The 16,535-nt window shown below is 50.0% G+C and overlaps 1 protein-coding gene across 1 annotated transcript in view; it reads right to left on the bottom strand.

The window, feature by feature from the left end:
- The window catches only part of lmbrd2b (LMBR1 domain containing 2b), a 72,114-nt gene that overhangs the window by 41,508 nt on the left and 14,071 nt on the right, over positions 1 to 16,535 (bottom strand). Inside the window, exons 4-5 of the mRNA XM_059974039.1 lie at positions 16,109 to 16,276; positions 14,109 to 14,319 (exon numbers count right to left, since the gene is read on the bottom strand). Coding sequence (XP_059830022.1) covers positions 14,109 to 14,319; positions 16,109 to 16,276 — 379 coding nt within the window. The remainder of the gene's footprint in view (positions 1 to 14,108; positions 14,320 to 16,108; positions 16,277 to 16,535) is intronic.

The raw sequence follows: 16,535 nt of genomic DNA on the forward strand, positions 1-16,535 counted from the left end.
ATATCCCCCTTGAACCTCCCTCCCCTTACCTTAAAGCCATGTCCTCTTGTACTGAGCAGTGGTGCCCTGGGGAAGAGGCACTGGCTGTCCACTCTGTCTATTCCTCTTAATATCTTGTACACCTCTATCATGTGTCCTCTCATCCTGCTTCTCTCCAAAGAGTAAAGCCCTCGGTCCCTTAATCTCTGATCATAATCCATACTGTCTCAACCAGGCAGCATCCTGGTAAATCTCCTCTGCACCCTTTCCAACGTTTCCACATCCCTCCTACAGTGAGGCGACCAGAACTGGACACAGTACTCCAAGTGTGGCCTAACCAGAGTTTTATAGAGCTGCATCATTACCTCGCGTCTCTTAAACTCTATCCCTCGACTTATGAAAGCTAACACCCCATAAGCTTTCTTACCGAGGAGCAGATTGGGAGGCAGATTTTGGAAAGGTGCTAAAATAACAGGGTTGTTATCATGGGTGACTTTAACTTCCCTAATATTGATTGGCACTTGATTCGTTCCAAGGGTTTAGATGGGGCAGAGTTTGTTAAGTGTGTCCAGGATGGATTCCTGTCACAGTATGTTGACAGGCTGACTAGGGAGAATGCCATACTAGATCTAGTATTAGTTAACGAACCGGGTCAGGTCACAGATCTGTCAGTGGGTGAGCATCTGGGGGACAGTGATCACCACTCCCTGGCCTTTAGCATTATCATGGAAAAGGATAGAATCAGAGAGGACAGGAAAATTTTTTAATAGGGGAAGGGCAAATTATGAGGCTATAAGGCTAGAACTTGTGGCTGTGAATTGGGATGATGTTTTTACAGGGAAATGTACTATTGACATGTGGTCGATGTTTAAGGATCTCTTGCAGAATGTTAGGGATAAGTTTGTCCCGGTGAGGAAGATAAAGAATGGTAGGATGAAGGAACCATGGGTGACAAGTGAAGTGGAAAATCTAGTCAGGTGGAAGAAGGCAGCATACATGAGGTTTAGGAAGCAAGGATCAGATGGGTCTATTGAGGAATATAGGGTAGCAAGAAAGGAGCTTAAGAAGGGGCTGAGAAGGGCAAGAAGGGGGCATGAGAAGGGCTTGGCGAGTAGGGTAAAGGAAAAGCCCAAGGCATTCTTCAATTACTTCTTCAGAACTAAAGGATGACAGGAGTAAAGGTAGGACCGATTAGAGATAAAAGTGGGAAGATGTGCCTGGAGGCTGTGGAAGTGAGCGAGGTCCTCAATGAATACTTCTCTTCGGTATTCACCACTGAGAGGGAACTTGATGACAGTGAGGACAATATGAGTGAGGTCGATGTTCTGGAGCATGTTGATATTAAGGGAGAGGAGGTGTTGAAATTGTTAAAATACATTAGGACAGATAAGTCCCCGGGGCCTGACGGAATATTCCCCAGGCTGCTCCACGAGGCGAGGGAAGAGATTGCTGAGCCTCTGGCTAGGATCTTTATGTCCTCGTTGTCCACGGGAATGGTACTGGAGGATTGGAGGGAGGTGAATGTTGTCCCCTTGTTCAAAAAAGGTAGTAGGGATAGTCCAGGTGATTATAGACCAGTGAGCCTTACGTCTGTGGTGGGAAAGGTGTTGGAAAAGATTCTTAGAGATAGGATCTAAATGGGCGTTTAGGGAATCATGGTCTGATCAGGAACAGTCAGCATGGCTTTGTGAAGGGCAGATCGAGTCTAACAAGCCTGATAGAGTTCTTTGAGGAGGTGACCAGACATATAGATGAGGGTAGTGCAGTGGATGTGATCTACATGGATTTTAGTAAGGCATTTGACAAGGTTCCACACGGTAGGCCTATTCAGAAAGTCAGAAGGCATGGGATCCAGGGAAGTTTGGCCAGGTGGATGCAGAATTGGCTTGCCAGCAGAAGGCAGAGGGTCATGGTGGAAGGAGTACATTCAGATTGGAGGGTTGTGACTAGTGGTGTTCCACAAGGATCTGTTCTGGAACCCCTACTTTTTGTGATTTTTATTAACAACCTGGATGTGGGGTTAGAAGGGTGGGTTGGCAAGTTTGCAGATGACACAGGCCCTGGGAACTTACCCATCCTAATGCATTTTAACAACTCCAACATCTCCCTTAATATCAACATGCTCCAGAACATCAACCTCACTCATATTGTCCTCACTGTCATCAAGTTCCCTCTCATTGGTGAGTATCGAAGAGAAGTATTCATTGAGGACCTTACTCACCTCCACAGCCTCCAAGCACATCTTCCCACTTTTATCTCTAATCGGTCCTACCTTCACTCCTGTCATCCTTTTGTTCTTCACATAATTGAAGAATGCCTTGCGGTTTTCCTTTACCCTACTTACCAAGGCCTTCTCATGACCCCTTCTTGCTCTTCTCAGCCCCTTCTTTCTTGCTACCCTATATTCCTCAATAGACCCATCTGATCCTTGCTTCCTAAACCTCATGTATGCCTCCTTTTTCCACCTGACTAGATTTTCCACCTCACTTGTCACCCATGGTTCCTTCACCCTACCATTCTTTATCTTCCTCACCGGGACAAATTTATCCCTAACATCCTGCAAGAGATCCCTAAACATCGACTACATGTCCATAGTACATTTCCCTGCAAAAACATCATTCCAATTCACACCCGCAAGTTCTAGCCTTCTAGCCTCATAATTTGCCCTTCCCCAATTAAAGATTTTCCTGTCCTCTCTGATTCTATCCTTCTCCACGATAATGCTAAAGCCCAGGGAGCGGTGGTCACTGTCCCCAAATCTGTCATCTGTCACCCACTGAGAGATCTGAGATCTGACCCTGTTCATAACCTAATACTAGATCTAGTATAGCATTCCCCCTAGTCGGCCTGTCAACATACTGTGTCAGAAATCTGTCCTGGACAGACTTAACTCTGCCCCGTCTAAACCATTGGAACTAATCAGATGCCAATCAATATTAGGGAAGTTTTAGGAATTATAGGAAAGATGTCAACAAAATAGAGAAAGTACAGAGGAGATTTACTCAACTGTTACCTGGGTTTCAGCACCTAAGTTACAGGAAAAGATTGAACAAGTTAAGCATTTATTCTTTGGAGCGCAGAAGGTTGAGGGGGGACTTGATAGAGGTATTTAAAATCATGAAGGGGATAGATAGAGTTGACGTGGATAGGCTTTTTCCATTGAGAGTAGGGGAGATTCAAACAAGAGGACATGAGTTGAGAGTTAGGGGGCAAAAGTTTAAGGGTAACAAGAGGGGGAATTTCTTTACTGAGAGAGTGGTAGCTGTGTGGAACGAGCTTCCAGTAGAAGTGGTAGAGGCAGGTTTGGTATTGTCATTTAAAGTAAAATTGTGTAGGTATATGGACAGGAAAGGAATGGAGGGTTATGGGCTGAGTGCAGGTCAGTAGGACTAGGTGAAAGTAAGCGTTCGGCACAGACTAGAAGGGCCGAGATGGCCTGTTTCCGTGATGTAATTGTTATATGGTTATAAGTTAAAGTCACCCATGATAACAACCCTGTTATTTTTGCACCTTTCCAAAATCTGCCTCCCAATCTGCTCCTCGGTGTCTCTGCTGCTACCAGGGGGCCTATAGAATACCCCCAGTAGAGTAACTGCTCGCTTCCTGTTCCTGATTTCCACCCATACTGACTTCAAAGAGGATCCTGCTACATTACCCATCCTTTCAGTAGCTGTAATAGTAAACCTGACCAGTTATGCCACCTCTCCTCCCCTTTTACCCCCCATCCCTTTTCAAGCACTGAAATCCTGCAATATTGAGAATCCATTCCTGCCCTGGTGCCAGCCAAGTCTCCGTAATGGCCACTACATCATAATTCCATGTATGTATCCAAGCTCTCAGTTCATTACCTTTGTTCCTGATGCTTCTTGCATTGAAGTACACGAACTTTAGCCCTTCTACCTTAAGACCTTTACACCCTTTGTTCTGCTTCTCTTTCCTCAAAGCCTCTCTATATGTTAGATCTGGCTTTACTCCATGCACTTCTTCCACTGCTCTATCGCTCTGGGTCCCATCCCACTTGCAAATTAGTTTAAACCCTCCCGAACCATGCTAGCAAACCTACCTGCAAGGATATTGCTCCCCCTCGAGTTCAGGTGCAACCCATCCAATCTGTACAGGTCCCACCTTCCCCAGAAGAGATCCCAATGATCCAAAAATGTAAAACCCTGCCCCCTGCACCAACTCCTCAGCCATACATTCAACTGCCATCTCCTCCAATTCTTACCATCACTATCACGTAGTACTGGCAGCAATCCTGAGAACGCCACCCTTGAGGTCCTGTTCTTCAGCCTTCTGCCTAGTTCCTGAAACTCACACTTCAGGACCTCATCCCTCTTCCTGCCTATGTCGTTGGTCCCAACATGTATCACGACTTCTGGTTGCTTTCCCTCTCGTACCAGGACGTCGTGCACCCAGTCAGAGACATCCTGGACCCTGGCACCCGGGAGGCAACAAACCATGCGGGTGTCCTTCTCACGTCCCCAAAATCTCCTGTCTGCTCCCCTGACTATTGAGTCTCCAATGATGACAGCTCTCCTCTTCTCCGTCCCATCCTACTGCACCACAGGGTCAGACTCAGTGCCAGAGGCCCTGCCACTGTGGCTCACACCTGGTCGGTCATCCTCGCCAACAGCATCCAGGACAGTAAACGTATTATCCAGGGGAATGGCTACAGGGGTGCTCTACACTACCTGTCTCCTCTCCTTCGCTTTCCCCCCTTGGACTGTCACCCAACGACCTGCTTCCTGCAGCCTAGTTGTGACTACCTCCCTGTAGCTCTCATCTATGACTGCCTCATTCTCCCTTATGAGTCAAAGGTCATCCAGCTGCTGCTCCAGATTCCTCACACGGTCTTCCAGATCGCCCAGCCGCAAGCACTTCTGGGAGATGTGACTCTGCGGGAGAGAGGAGTTCCCCCCAAGTCTGCTACATCTCACAGGAGAGGCACATCACTTTCTCAGGAGGCATTGTAAAGACGAACTGGGAACAAACTCGTCCTCCACCTCTTCTTGTCGAAGCCTCTCGAGTCAAAGCCTCAAATCTCCACTCCTTCACTGGCCCACTCACTCACTGGCCGCTCCGTTTGAGCGACCCTTCTATTTATTTGTTTGAGCTTTTCAAACTGCTTGGTCACCTGACCTCACTTGCCCAAACAACTGCTTTCTGCTGAGTCTGAGCTATTCAAATCTTGGTTGTCTAATCCAGATGAGGTATGTTTTCCAGCAGGCGGCGGGGCACGGCCTTTCGGACCTCGTGATACTTGAATTTAATTTTCTAATTTAATTGAGGCACAATTTTTGATCAGGGCACATGGATAACAGAGCAACTATCTACCATCGCCAGATACTCCTACAATACAGAGATCGCCCAAAAACAAACCTCCACAAAGATCTGCAGGTTAAACTACGCGACCTCAGCTTGCTGAGGGGATCGGGCCTGCAGTCCTTGGAGTTGCCTGATGCTGCTGGCCGGAGGTGGACCATAGATGTACCTTGTAAGCGATGTGCGAGGAAACGGAAGCGAGGGGTCCATGCCAGGCAAAAAGCAAACCCTAGCCAGCTGGCTTTCCCGTCCATTCTGCTCTCCAATGTCCGCTTCCTGGACAATAAATTGGACTACATCCGACTCCGACGTAACACTCAGCGGGAGTACAGCGTCTGCTGTGTGTATGTTTTCACAGAGACATGGCTCACTGACGGAGTCCCGGATACCGCCGTTCAGCTGGATGGGCTCGCTTTGTTTCGAGCAGACAGGGATGCAGCTGTCTCCGGTAAGACTCACGGTGGTGGTGTCTCTGTTTTCATCAATACAGAACTCTGTGCTGATTTCCAGACACTGCTCATCGCTAGTGGAGTTTGTGGCAGTTCGATGCAGACCATTTTATTTGCCTTGGGAATTCACCTCTGTCCTTATATTCGGTGTCTACATTCCCCCCAGCGCTAATGCTAAGGAGGCGCTCTGTAAAATGTACGGGGCTATTAGCGAACTGCAGAACGCACACCCTGACGGTCTGTTTATTGTCGCCAGAGATTTTAACCAATGCTCCCCTTAAGTCAGTGCTCCCCAAATTCCAAAATGTGGACTTTGCAACGAGGGGGAGAATACGTTGTACCTTGTTTACACAAACATCCCCGACACGTACCGGGCGGAGCCCCACCCCCACCTCGGTTACTCAGACCACATCTCTGTTATGCTAATCCCAGCATACAGACCGCTCGTCAGGCGCTCCAGACCAGTTCAGAAGCAGGTGAAAACCTGGCCAGCAGGAGCCATCTCTGCTCTTGAAGACTGCTTTGAGCACACTGACTGGCACACGTTCAGGGAGGCTGCAACCGATGGCGACTCTACCAACTTAGAGGAGTACACGGCATCAGTGATCAACTACATCAGCAAGTGCACTGATGACATCACTGTGTCCAAGACCATCACTACATGCACTAACCAGTAGCCATGGATGACCGCGGAGGTGCGTGCGCTGCTGAGGACCCGTGACTCCACCTTCAGAGCAGGTGACAAGGCAACTTTAACAACAGCGAGGGCCAAACAGTCCCCAACCATCAGAGGGCCAAAGCGTGCACATGCCCAGTGAATCCGCAACCACTTCCAGGACAGCGGTGACACGCGGCGCATGTGGAAGGGCATCCAGGACATCACTAATTACAGAACAACATCACCTGACTGTGCGGGTGATGCCTCCCTCACAGATGCCTGAATAACTTCTATACTCGTTTTGAGGCAGAAAATGACATGGCGGCGAGGAAGTCCACCCCTCCTACAAATGACCAGGTGCTGTGTCTCACCATGGCCGATCTGCAGGGTCAACCCACGGAAGACTGCTGGACCAGACAACATCCCTGGTAGAGTGCTCAGAGGATGTGCAAACCAGCTAGCAGATGTTCTCACTGAAATCTTCAACATCTCCCTGAGCAGTGCCACCATTCCAACGTGCTTCAAGGCCGCCACCATCATCCCCGCGCCAAAGAAGTCTTCAGTGTCCTGCCTAAATGACTCCCATCCCGTTGCACTTACACCCATCATCATGGAGTGTTTCGAGAGGCTCGTCATGAGGCATATCAAGACCCTGCTGCCCCACACACTGGACACCCTGCAGTTTGCGTACCGTCCCAACCGCTCAACAGACAATGCCTTTGCCATCACCCTCCACCTGGACAAAAAAGACACGTACATTCGAATGCTGTTCATAGACTTCAGTTCAGCATTCAACACAATCATCCCCCAGAAACTGATTGGAAAGCTGAGCCTACTGGGCCTGAACACCTCCCTCTGCAACTGGATCCTAGACTTCCTGACTGGGAGATCTCAGTCAGTCTGGATCAGGAGCAGCATCTCCAACACCATCACACTGAGCACGGGGGCTCTCCAGGGCTGTGTGCTCAGTCCACTGCAGTTCACTCTGCTGACCCACAACTGTGCAGCAACACACAGCTCAAACCACATCATCAAGTTCGCCAATGACACCACCGTGGTGGGTCTCATCAGCAAGAACGACGAGTCAACTTACAGAGAGGAGGTGCAGTGGCTAACGGACTGGTGCAGAGCCAACAACCCGTCTCTGAATGTGAACAAAACAAAAGAGATGGTTGCTGACTTCAGGAGGGCTCGGAGCGACCACTCTCCGCTGAACATCGAAGGCTCCTCGGTAGAGATCGTTAAGAGCACCAAATTTCTTGGTGTTCACCTGGCGGAGAATCTCACCTGGTTCCTCAACACCAGCTCCATAGCAAAGAAAGCCCAGCAGTGTCTCTACTTTCTGCAAAGGCTGAGGAAAGTCCATCTCCCACCCCCCATCCTTATCACATTCTACAGGGGTTGTATTGAGAGCATCCTGAGCAACTGCATCACTGCCTGGTACGGAAATTGCACCATCTCGGATTGCAAGACCCTGCAGCGGATAGTGAGGTCAGCTGAGAAGATCGGGGTCTCTCTTCCTGCCATTACGGACAATTACACTACACGCTGCATCCGCAAGGCAAACAGAATTATGAAGGACCCCAAGCACCCCTCATACAATCTCTTCTCCCTCCTGCCATCTGGGAAAAGGCACCAAAGCATTCGGGCTTTCACAACCAGACTTTCTTCCCCCGAGCCATCAGACTCCTCAATACCCAAAGTTTGGACTGACACCAACTTACTGCCCTCTACTGTGCGTATTGTCTTGTTTATTATTTATTGTAATGCCTGCACTGTTTTGTGCACTTTATGCAGTCCTGGGTAGGTCTGTAGTCTAGTGTAGTTTTTTTCTGTGTTGTTTTTACATAGTTCAGTCTAGTTACTGTTATATGTAGCACCGCGGTCCTAAAAACGTGTTCTCGCTTTTATTGTGTACTGTACCAGCAGTTATGGTCGAAGTGATAATAAAAAGTGACTTGACTTGAACTGCTTTCTGCTGAGCTATTCAAATCGTGATTGACTTGATTGCACAGTCCAACTGCCAAAACTGCCAGAATCTCTCGAGTCAAAGCCTCAAAGCTCCACTCCTTCACTGGCCCACTCACTCACTGTGGGATCTATAATGTGTAACCTTGGACATTCAGCTCCCAATTACAACCATCTTTCAGCCACAATTCTGTGACGGTCAGAACATTACATGTGGCAATCTGTAATATTGCAACAAGATCTTCCACCTTACATCTTGTACCACGCGCATTTCGATACAACACCTTGAGTACTATATTTGCTATCCTTTCTGATTCTACATCCCCAATGATTTGATATTCAGCCTTTGTCAGGACTAACTGAAAAGAAAGATAGTAAGAGATTTGAAAGTTAGTCCTGACGAAGGGTCTTGGCCCGAAATGTCGACAGCGCTTCTCCTTATAGATGCTGTCTGGGCTGCTGTGTTCCACCAGCATTTTGTGTGTGTTTGAATTTCCAGCATCTGCAGATTTCTTCGTGTTGATATTCAGCCTATTGGCTGCAACTAAATTCCATCACCTGCCTGCCCTTCTTCACAGTCTGACTGCATGCTATCTTTGCTTTTTTACCATCTGTCCTATCCTGAGTCCCTTCACTCTGGTTCCCACTCCCCTGCCAAATTATTTAAACCCTCCCCAACAGATCTCACAAACTTGCCTGCAAGAAATTTGGTTCCCCTCAGATTCAAGTGCAACCCATCACTTTTGTATAGGTCATACCTCCCCCAGAGAGATCCCATTGATCCCATTGATCCTGCTCACTGCACCAGCTTCTCAGCCATGCATTTATTTGCCAGATCATCCTGTTTCTACACTCACTGGTGTGTGGGAGAGGCAGCAATCCAGAAATTACTACCCAAGAGGATCTGCTTCTCAGCTTTCTACTTAGCTCTCTAAATTCTCTTTTCAGAATTTCTTTGCTTTTCCTTCATATGTCATTGTACCAAAATGTACCAAGACAGCTGGCTGTTTTGACTTCCTCTCCAAAACGTCCCTGATCCTGGCAACTGGGAAGCAACATATCATTCAGGTGTCCCATTCACATCTATAATCTCCTACCCTTGACCATCGAGTCCCCATCACCACTGGCCTCTCTTCCTCTTTCCCTTCTACACCACGAACCCCAGTAACTCAGTCTCTGTGGCATTCCCCTGGGAAGTCATCCCTCCCAACAGTATCCAAATACTCATTTCTGAGGGGAATGGCCACAGGGTGCTCTGTGCTAACTGCCTATTCACATTTCCATTTCTCCTGACAGACACCCAGCAACTCGCCTCCTGCAACTTCAGGGTGACAACTTCCCTGTAACTCTGATCGATGATCTCCTCACTCTCCCGTACAGCCGAAGGTCATTCAGCTGCAGCTCCAGATCCTCAACACGGTCTTCAAGGAGCTGCAGCTGGATGCACTTCATGCGGATGCAGTTCTACATGAAGAACACACAACAGCCATTTAGTCCAGAAAGAGAAAAAAGGGAACCCTTCTAAAGCTTACCTAGGGCCCACACGCTTTCAACCAGAAGCCTCCACCACTGATCTACCCCTGACAATGGCCGCACCGCTTGTCCCTTCTGTATGCTTAACCGTTGCTCATCTGCAAAAACCATGTCACTGAGACCTGCTCCAGCCACTGATTTGGCCGTTGGAATGTTGAACTGTAGTTGAGTGCAGATGACCTCTGTACCCCCAACCCCACCATACACTCTCACCTCCGTACCACCAAACCCACCATACACTAACACTCACCTCCTTACCCGCAAACCGACCATACACTATCACTCACCTCCGTACCCCCAACCTAACATACACTAACAATCACCTCCGCACCCCTAAACCCACCATACACTACCTCTCACCTCCGTAGTCCCAAACCCACCATACACTAACAATCACCTCCGTACCCCCAAACCCACCATACACTAACAATCACCTCCGCACCCTCAAACCCACCATACACTAACAATCACCTCCGTACCCCCAACCCCACCATACACTAACAATCACCTCCGTACCCCCAAACCCACCATACACTAACAATCACCTCCGTACCCCCAAACCCACCATACACTAACAATCACCTCCGTACCCCCAACCCCACCATACACTAACAATCACTTCCGTACCCCCAAACCCACCATACACTAACAATCACCTCCGTACCCACAACCCCACCATACACTAACACTCACCTCCGCACCCCCAACCCCACCATACACTAACACTCACCTCCGTACCCACAACCCCACCATACACTAACAATCATCTCCGTACGCCCAACCCCACCATACACTACCAATCACCTCCGTAACCCCAAACCCACCATACACTAACAATCATCTCCGTACGCCCAACCCCACCATACACTACCAATCACCTCCGTACCCCCAACCCCACCATACACTAACAATCACCTCCGTACCCCCAACCCCACCATACACTAACAATCACCTCCGTACCCCCAACCCCACCATACACTAACAATCACCTCCGTACCCCCAAACCCACCATACACTAACAATCACCTCCGTACCCCCAACCCCACCATACACTAACAATCACCTCCGTACCCCCAACCCCACCATACACTAACAATCATCTCCGTACGCCCAACCCCACCATACACTAACAATCACCTCCGTACGCCCAACCCCACCATACACTAACAATCACCTCCGTACGCCCAACCCCACCATACACTAACAATCACCTCCGTACCCCCAAACCCACCATACACTATCACTCACCTCCGTACCCCCAACCTAACATACAGTAACACTCACCTCCGCACCCCTAAACCCACCATACACTAACAATCACCTCCGTAGTCCCAAACCCACCATACACTAACACTCACCTCCGCACCCCTAAACCCACCATACACTAACAATCACCTCCGTACCCCCAACCCCACCATACCCTAACAATCACCTCCGTACCCTCAAACCCACCATACACTAACAATCACCTCCGTACCCCCAACCCCACCATACACTAACACTCACCTCCGTACCCCCAAACCCACCATACACTAACAATCACCTCCGTACCCCCAACCCCACCATACACTAACAATCACTTCCATACCCCCAACCCCACCATACACTAACAATCACCTCCGTACCCCCAAACCCACCATACACTAACACTCACCTCCGTACCCCCAAACCCACCATACACTAACAATCACCTCCGTACCCCCAACCCCACCATACACTAACACTCACCTCTGTACCCCTAAACCCACCATACACTAACACTCACCTCCGCACCCCCAACCCCACCATACACTAACACTCACCTCTGTACCCCTAAACCCACCATACACTAACACTCACCTCTGTACCCCTAAACCCACCATACACTAACACTCACCTCCGTACCCCCAAACCCACCATACACTAACACTCACCTCTGTACCCCTAAACCCACCATACACTAACACTCACCTCTGTACCCACAACCCCACCATACACTAACAATCACCTCCGTACCCCCAAACCCACCATACACTAACACTCACCTCCGTACCCCCAACCCCACCATACACTAACAATCACCTCCGTACCCCCAACCCCACCAGACACTAACAATCACCTCCGTACCCCCAACCCCACCATACACTAACACTCACCTCCGTACCCACAACCCCACCATACACTAACAATCACCTCCATACCCCCAACCCCACCATACCCTAACAATCACCTCCGTACCCCCAAACCCACCATACACTAACAATCATCTGCATACCCGCAACCCCACCATACATTAACACTCACCTCCATACCCCCAAACCCACCATACACTAACAATCACCTCCGTACCCCCAAACCCACCATACACTAACAATCACCTCCGTACCCTCAAACCCACCATACACTAACAATCACCTCCGTACCCCCAACCCCACCATACACTAACACTCACCTCCATACGCCCAACCCCACCATACACTAACAATCACTTCCATACCCCCAAACCCCACCATACACTAACACTCACCTCTGTACCCCCAAAGCCACCATACACTAACAATCACCTCTGTACCCCCAACCCCACCATACACTAACAATCACCTCCGTACCCCCAACCCCACCATACACTACCTCTCACCTCTGTACCCCCAAAGCCACCATACACTAACAATCACCTCCGTACCCCCAACCCCACCATACCCTAACAATCACCTCTGTACCCCTAAACCCACCATACACTAACAATCATCTGCATACCCCCAAACCCACCATACACTAACAATAACCTCCGTACCCACAACCCCACCATACACTAACACTCACCTCTGTACCCCTAAACCCACCATACACTAACAATCACTTCCATACCCCCAAACCCACCATACACTAACAATCACCTCCGTACCCCCAACCCCACCATACACTAACAATCACCTCCGTACCCACAACCCCACCATACACTAACAATCACCTCCGTACCCCCAACCCCACCATACCCTAACAATCACCTCCGTACCCCCAAACCCACCATACACTAACAATCATCTGCATACCCGCAACCCCACCATACACTAACACTCACCTCCGCACCCCCAAACCCACCATACACTAACACTCACCTCCGTACCCCCAACCCCACCATACCCTAACAATCACCTCCGTACCCCCAAACCCACCAGACACTAACAATCACCTCCGTAACCCCAAACCCACCATACCCTAACAATCACCTCCGTACCCCCAAACCCACCATACACTAACAATCATCTCCGTACCCACAACCCCACCATACACTAACACTCACCTCCGTACCCCCAACCCCACCATACCCTAACAATCACCTCCGTACCCCCAACCCCACCATACCCTAACAATCACCTCCGTACCCCCAAACCCACCATACACTAACACTCACCTCCGTACCCCCAACCCCACCATACCCTAACAATCACCTCCGTACCCCCAAACCCACCATACACTAACACTCACCTCCGCACCCCCAAACCCACCATACACTAACACTCACCTCCGTACCCCCAACCCCACCATACACTAACAATCACCTCCGTAGACCCAAACCCACCATACACTAACACTCACCTCCGTACCCCCAAACCCACCATACACTAACAATCACCTCCGTACCCACAACCCCACCATACACTAACAATCATCTCCGTACCCCCAACCCCACCATACACTAACAATCACCTCCATACCCCCAAACCCACCATACACTAACAATCACCTCCGTACCCCCAAACCCACCATACACTAACAATCACCTCCGTACCCCCAAACCCACCATACACTACCTCTCACCTCCGTAGCCCCAAACCCACCATACAGTAACAATCACCTCCGTACCCCCAACCCCACCATACAGTAACAATCACCTCCGTACCCCCAACCCCACCATACAGTAACAATCACCTCCGTACCCCCAACCCCACCATACACTAACACTCACCTCCGTACCCCCAACCCCACCATACCCTAACAATCACTTCCATACCCCCAAACCCACCATACACTAACAATCACCTCCGTACCCCCAAACCCACCATACACTAACAATCACCTCCGTACCCCCAACCCCACCATACAGTAACAATCACCTCCGCACCCCTAAAACCACCATACACTACCTCTCACCTCCGTAGTCCCAAACCCACCATACACTAACAATCACCTCCGTACCCTCAAACCCTACCACTCACCTCCATCACATCCTCTAGCGTTTCCTCTGCATCCACCTTCTCGGTCATCAGCTTGGCCGCCTTGAACTGGGCCTTTGCCAGTAGGTGTCCTCGTTGTGCCGCCTTCCAGTAGGAGCGAGGCAGTTCCACCAAGCCATATCCCAGCAGGAGCACCAGCAGGAAAAGGCCCCAGGTATTGGCAGCCGTGATGCCTATGGTTTGCAGCTGGTACCTGTGGTAGTGGTGGACGAGAGCCAGATGCAATGGCATCAGACCACCATTCCCAGAAACCCATCTATTAAGGCCCACATGCTGAAGACCATCTGTTCCTCCTTATCCACTGGTGTGGCCACTTTCAGGGAGCTATGGGCTTGGACCCCTGGACATCGAAGCTGTTAACGACCCTGCCATTAACTATCAACTATCCCCTTACATTTCATTTTCCAATGTGCAACACCTCACAATGATCTGAAATTAACTCTAGTTATCATCTCTCCAGTTACATTTTCATCTGACCTATATCCTGCTGAATTCCTTGACACCTGTCCTCAGTAATCTGCCTGCCTGTAGTTTCATCCAGGTCACTTATATACATCAAACAGCAGAGATCCCAGCAACCGTCCATGTGGTCACAGATCTCCAGGTAAAATTAACACCCTTCCACCATCAGCCTCCCAAGCCAATCTTACATCCACTTTACCAAGTCTCTGCACGGATCCTCAATCTTCTGGATCTGCCTACCATGAGGGTTGCTATTGAAATCCAAGCCAACAACTGCCCAATCATCTGCACCACTGCCACAAAAGCACGACCTCCCCCCACGCAATGCCATGACGACTTTCCCTCTCTGCAAGGCCCAAGCGTACAGAACATTGAGCACCTGGAAAGAACAAGTCACTTTGCCAGTAGGTCTCTAACTGATCAAGGAGTAAAGAGGACGTTCACAAGATTGATCCTGGGAATGAAAGGGTTAACATATGAGGAGCTTGCTGGAGTTGGGGAGGATCTCATTGAAACCTGTTGAACACTGAAAGCTCTAGATTCTATGGATGTGGGGGACTCTAGGACCAGAGGACACAGCCTCAGGACAGAGGGACATCCACTTACAACAGATGAGCAGGAATTTCTTTAGTTAGAGGGTGGTGAATCTATGGAATTCATTGCTACAGACGGCTGTGGAGACCAAGTCCTTGGGTATATTTATAGTGGAGGTTGATAGGTGCTCGATTAGTCAGGGCATCAAAGGTTCCAGGGAGAAGACAGGAGAATGGGATTGATAGATCAGCCACGGTGGAATGGCACAGCGTACTCAATGGGCTAAATGCTCCTGTCTGTAACAGTTTTTAAAAAATTGGCAGCTGAGGTAGGTGATATTTCAGTCTGTCCCCTGCCTTAGGACAAGTGCAGAGAGGCTGCATCTTTCCACTGTGAAAGTACAACTCCACACTCTGAAAGGTCATTGACAGGCCATTCGGCCCTCAAACACTCTGCTATTCAACAACATCAGAGCTGACCAGATTTCCAGTCCACTCTTCAGAAATTCCTCCTGCCAGGCAGTTCCCTTGTCATCGTCATCTCATTGTCCGTAGCAGTCCCTACACCGCTTTACAGGGGAGGCCTCTGTTCCTCATGCACTTCCACCCTCTTACACACCCTCCCCAACCATCATACCTCTCCACTCACACTCCCCCAATGGACCCCATCTCTCCCTCCCCCCAGCCACACCATCCCCTCCTCCCTCCCCACTATCAACTCCCCTTCCTCCCTCCTGCCCCATTATCTTTTCCCCTCCTTCCCTCCGGCCCCATTATCCCCTCTCCTCTGGCCACACTATCCCCTCCCCCCTCCCTCTCACCTCCCCTCCTGCCACACTATCCCCTCCCTCCCTCTGGCCACACTATCCCCACCCCTCCCTCCACTCTGGCCCCACTATCCCCTCCCCTCCCTCCCTCCGGCCCCACTATCCCCTCCCCTCCCTCAGCACCATCCCCTCTGCCTCCATCAGTGTAGGGTACACTCACCAGTCGAGTCTCAGCCCAGGGTGAACTGCCACATAAATTAAGAGTGCTCCGAATATCAGCAGGTAGGTTCCGTAGTAGATGGCATTCTCGATCAGAGCTGTTTTAATCTTTCCAGTGATGGAGAAGTCGCCTGAGCGAGCGTAGGACTGCATGAAGGGCAGCAGGATCCTGTAGTGCAGGTAACACACGTCAGGCCTCTGGCTGTCCGGGCTGAGGCCTGAGGGTTATACACGTCAGGCCTCTGGCTGTCCGGGCTGAGGCCTGAGGGTTATACACGTCAGGCCTCTGGCTGTCCGGGCTGAGGCCTGAGGGTTATACACGTCAGGCCTCTGGCTGTCCGGGCTGAGGCCTGAGGGTTATACACGTCAGGCCTCTGGCTGTCCGGGCTGAGGCCTGAGGGTTATACACGTCAGGCCTCTGGCTGTCC

Source organism: Hypanus sabinus, chromosome 7 (genome assembly GCF_030144855.1).
Source record: "Hypanus sabinus isolate sHypSab1 chromosome 7, sHypSab1.hap1, whole genome shotgun sequence".
Classification (NCBI taxonomy): domain Eukaryota; kingdom Metazoa; phylum Chordata; class Chondrichthyes; order Myliobatiformes; family Dasyatidae; genus Hypanus; species Hypanus sabinus.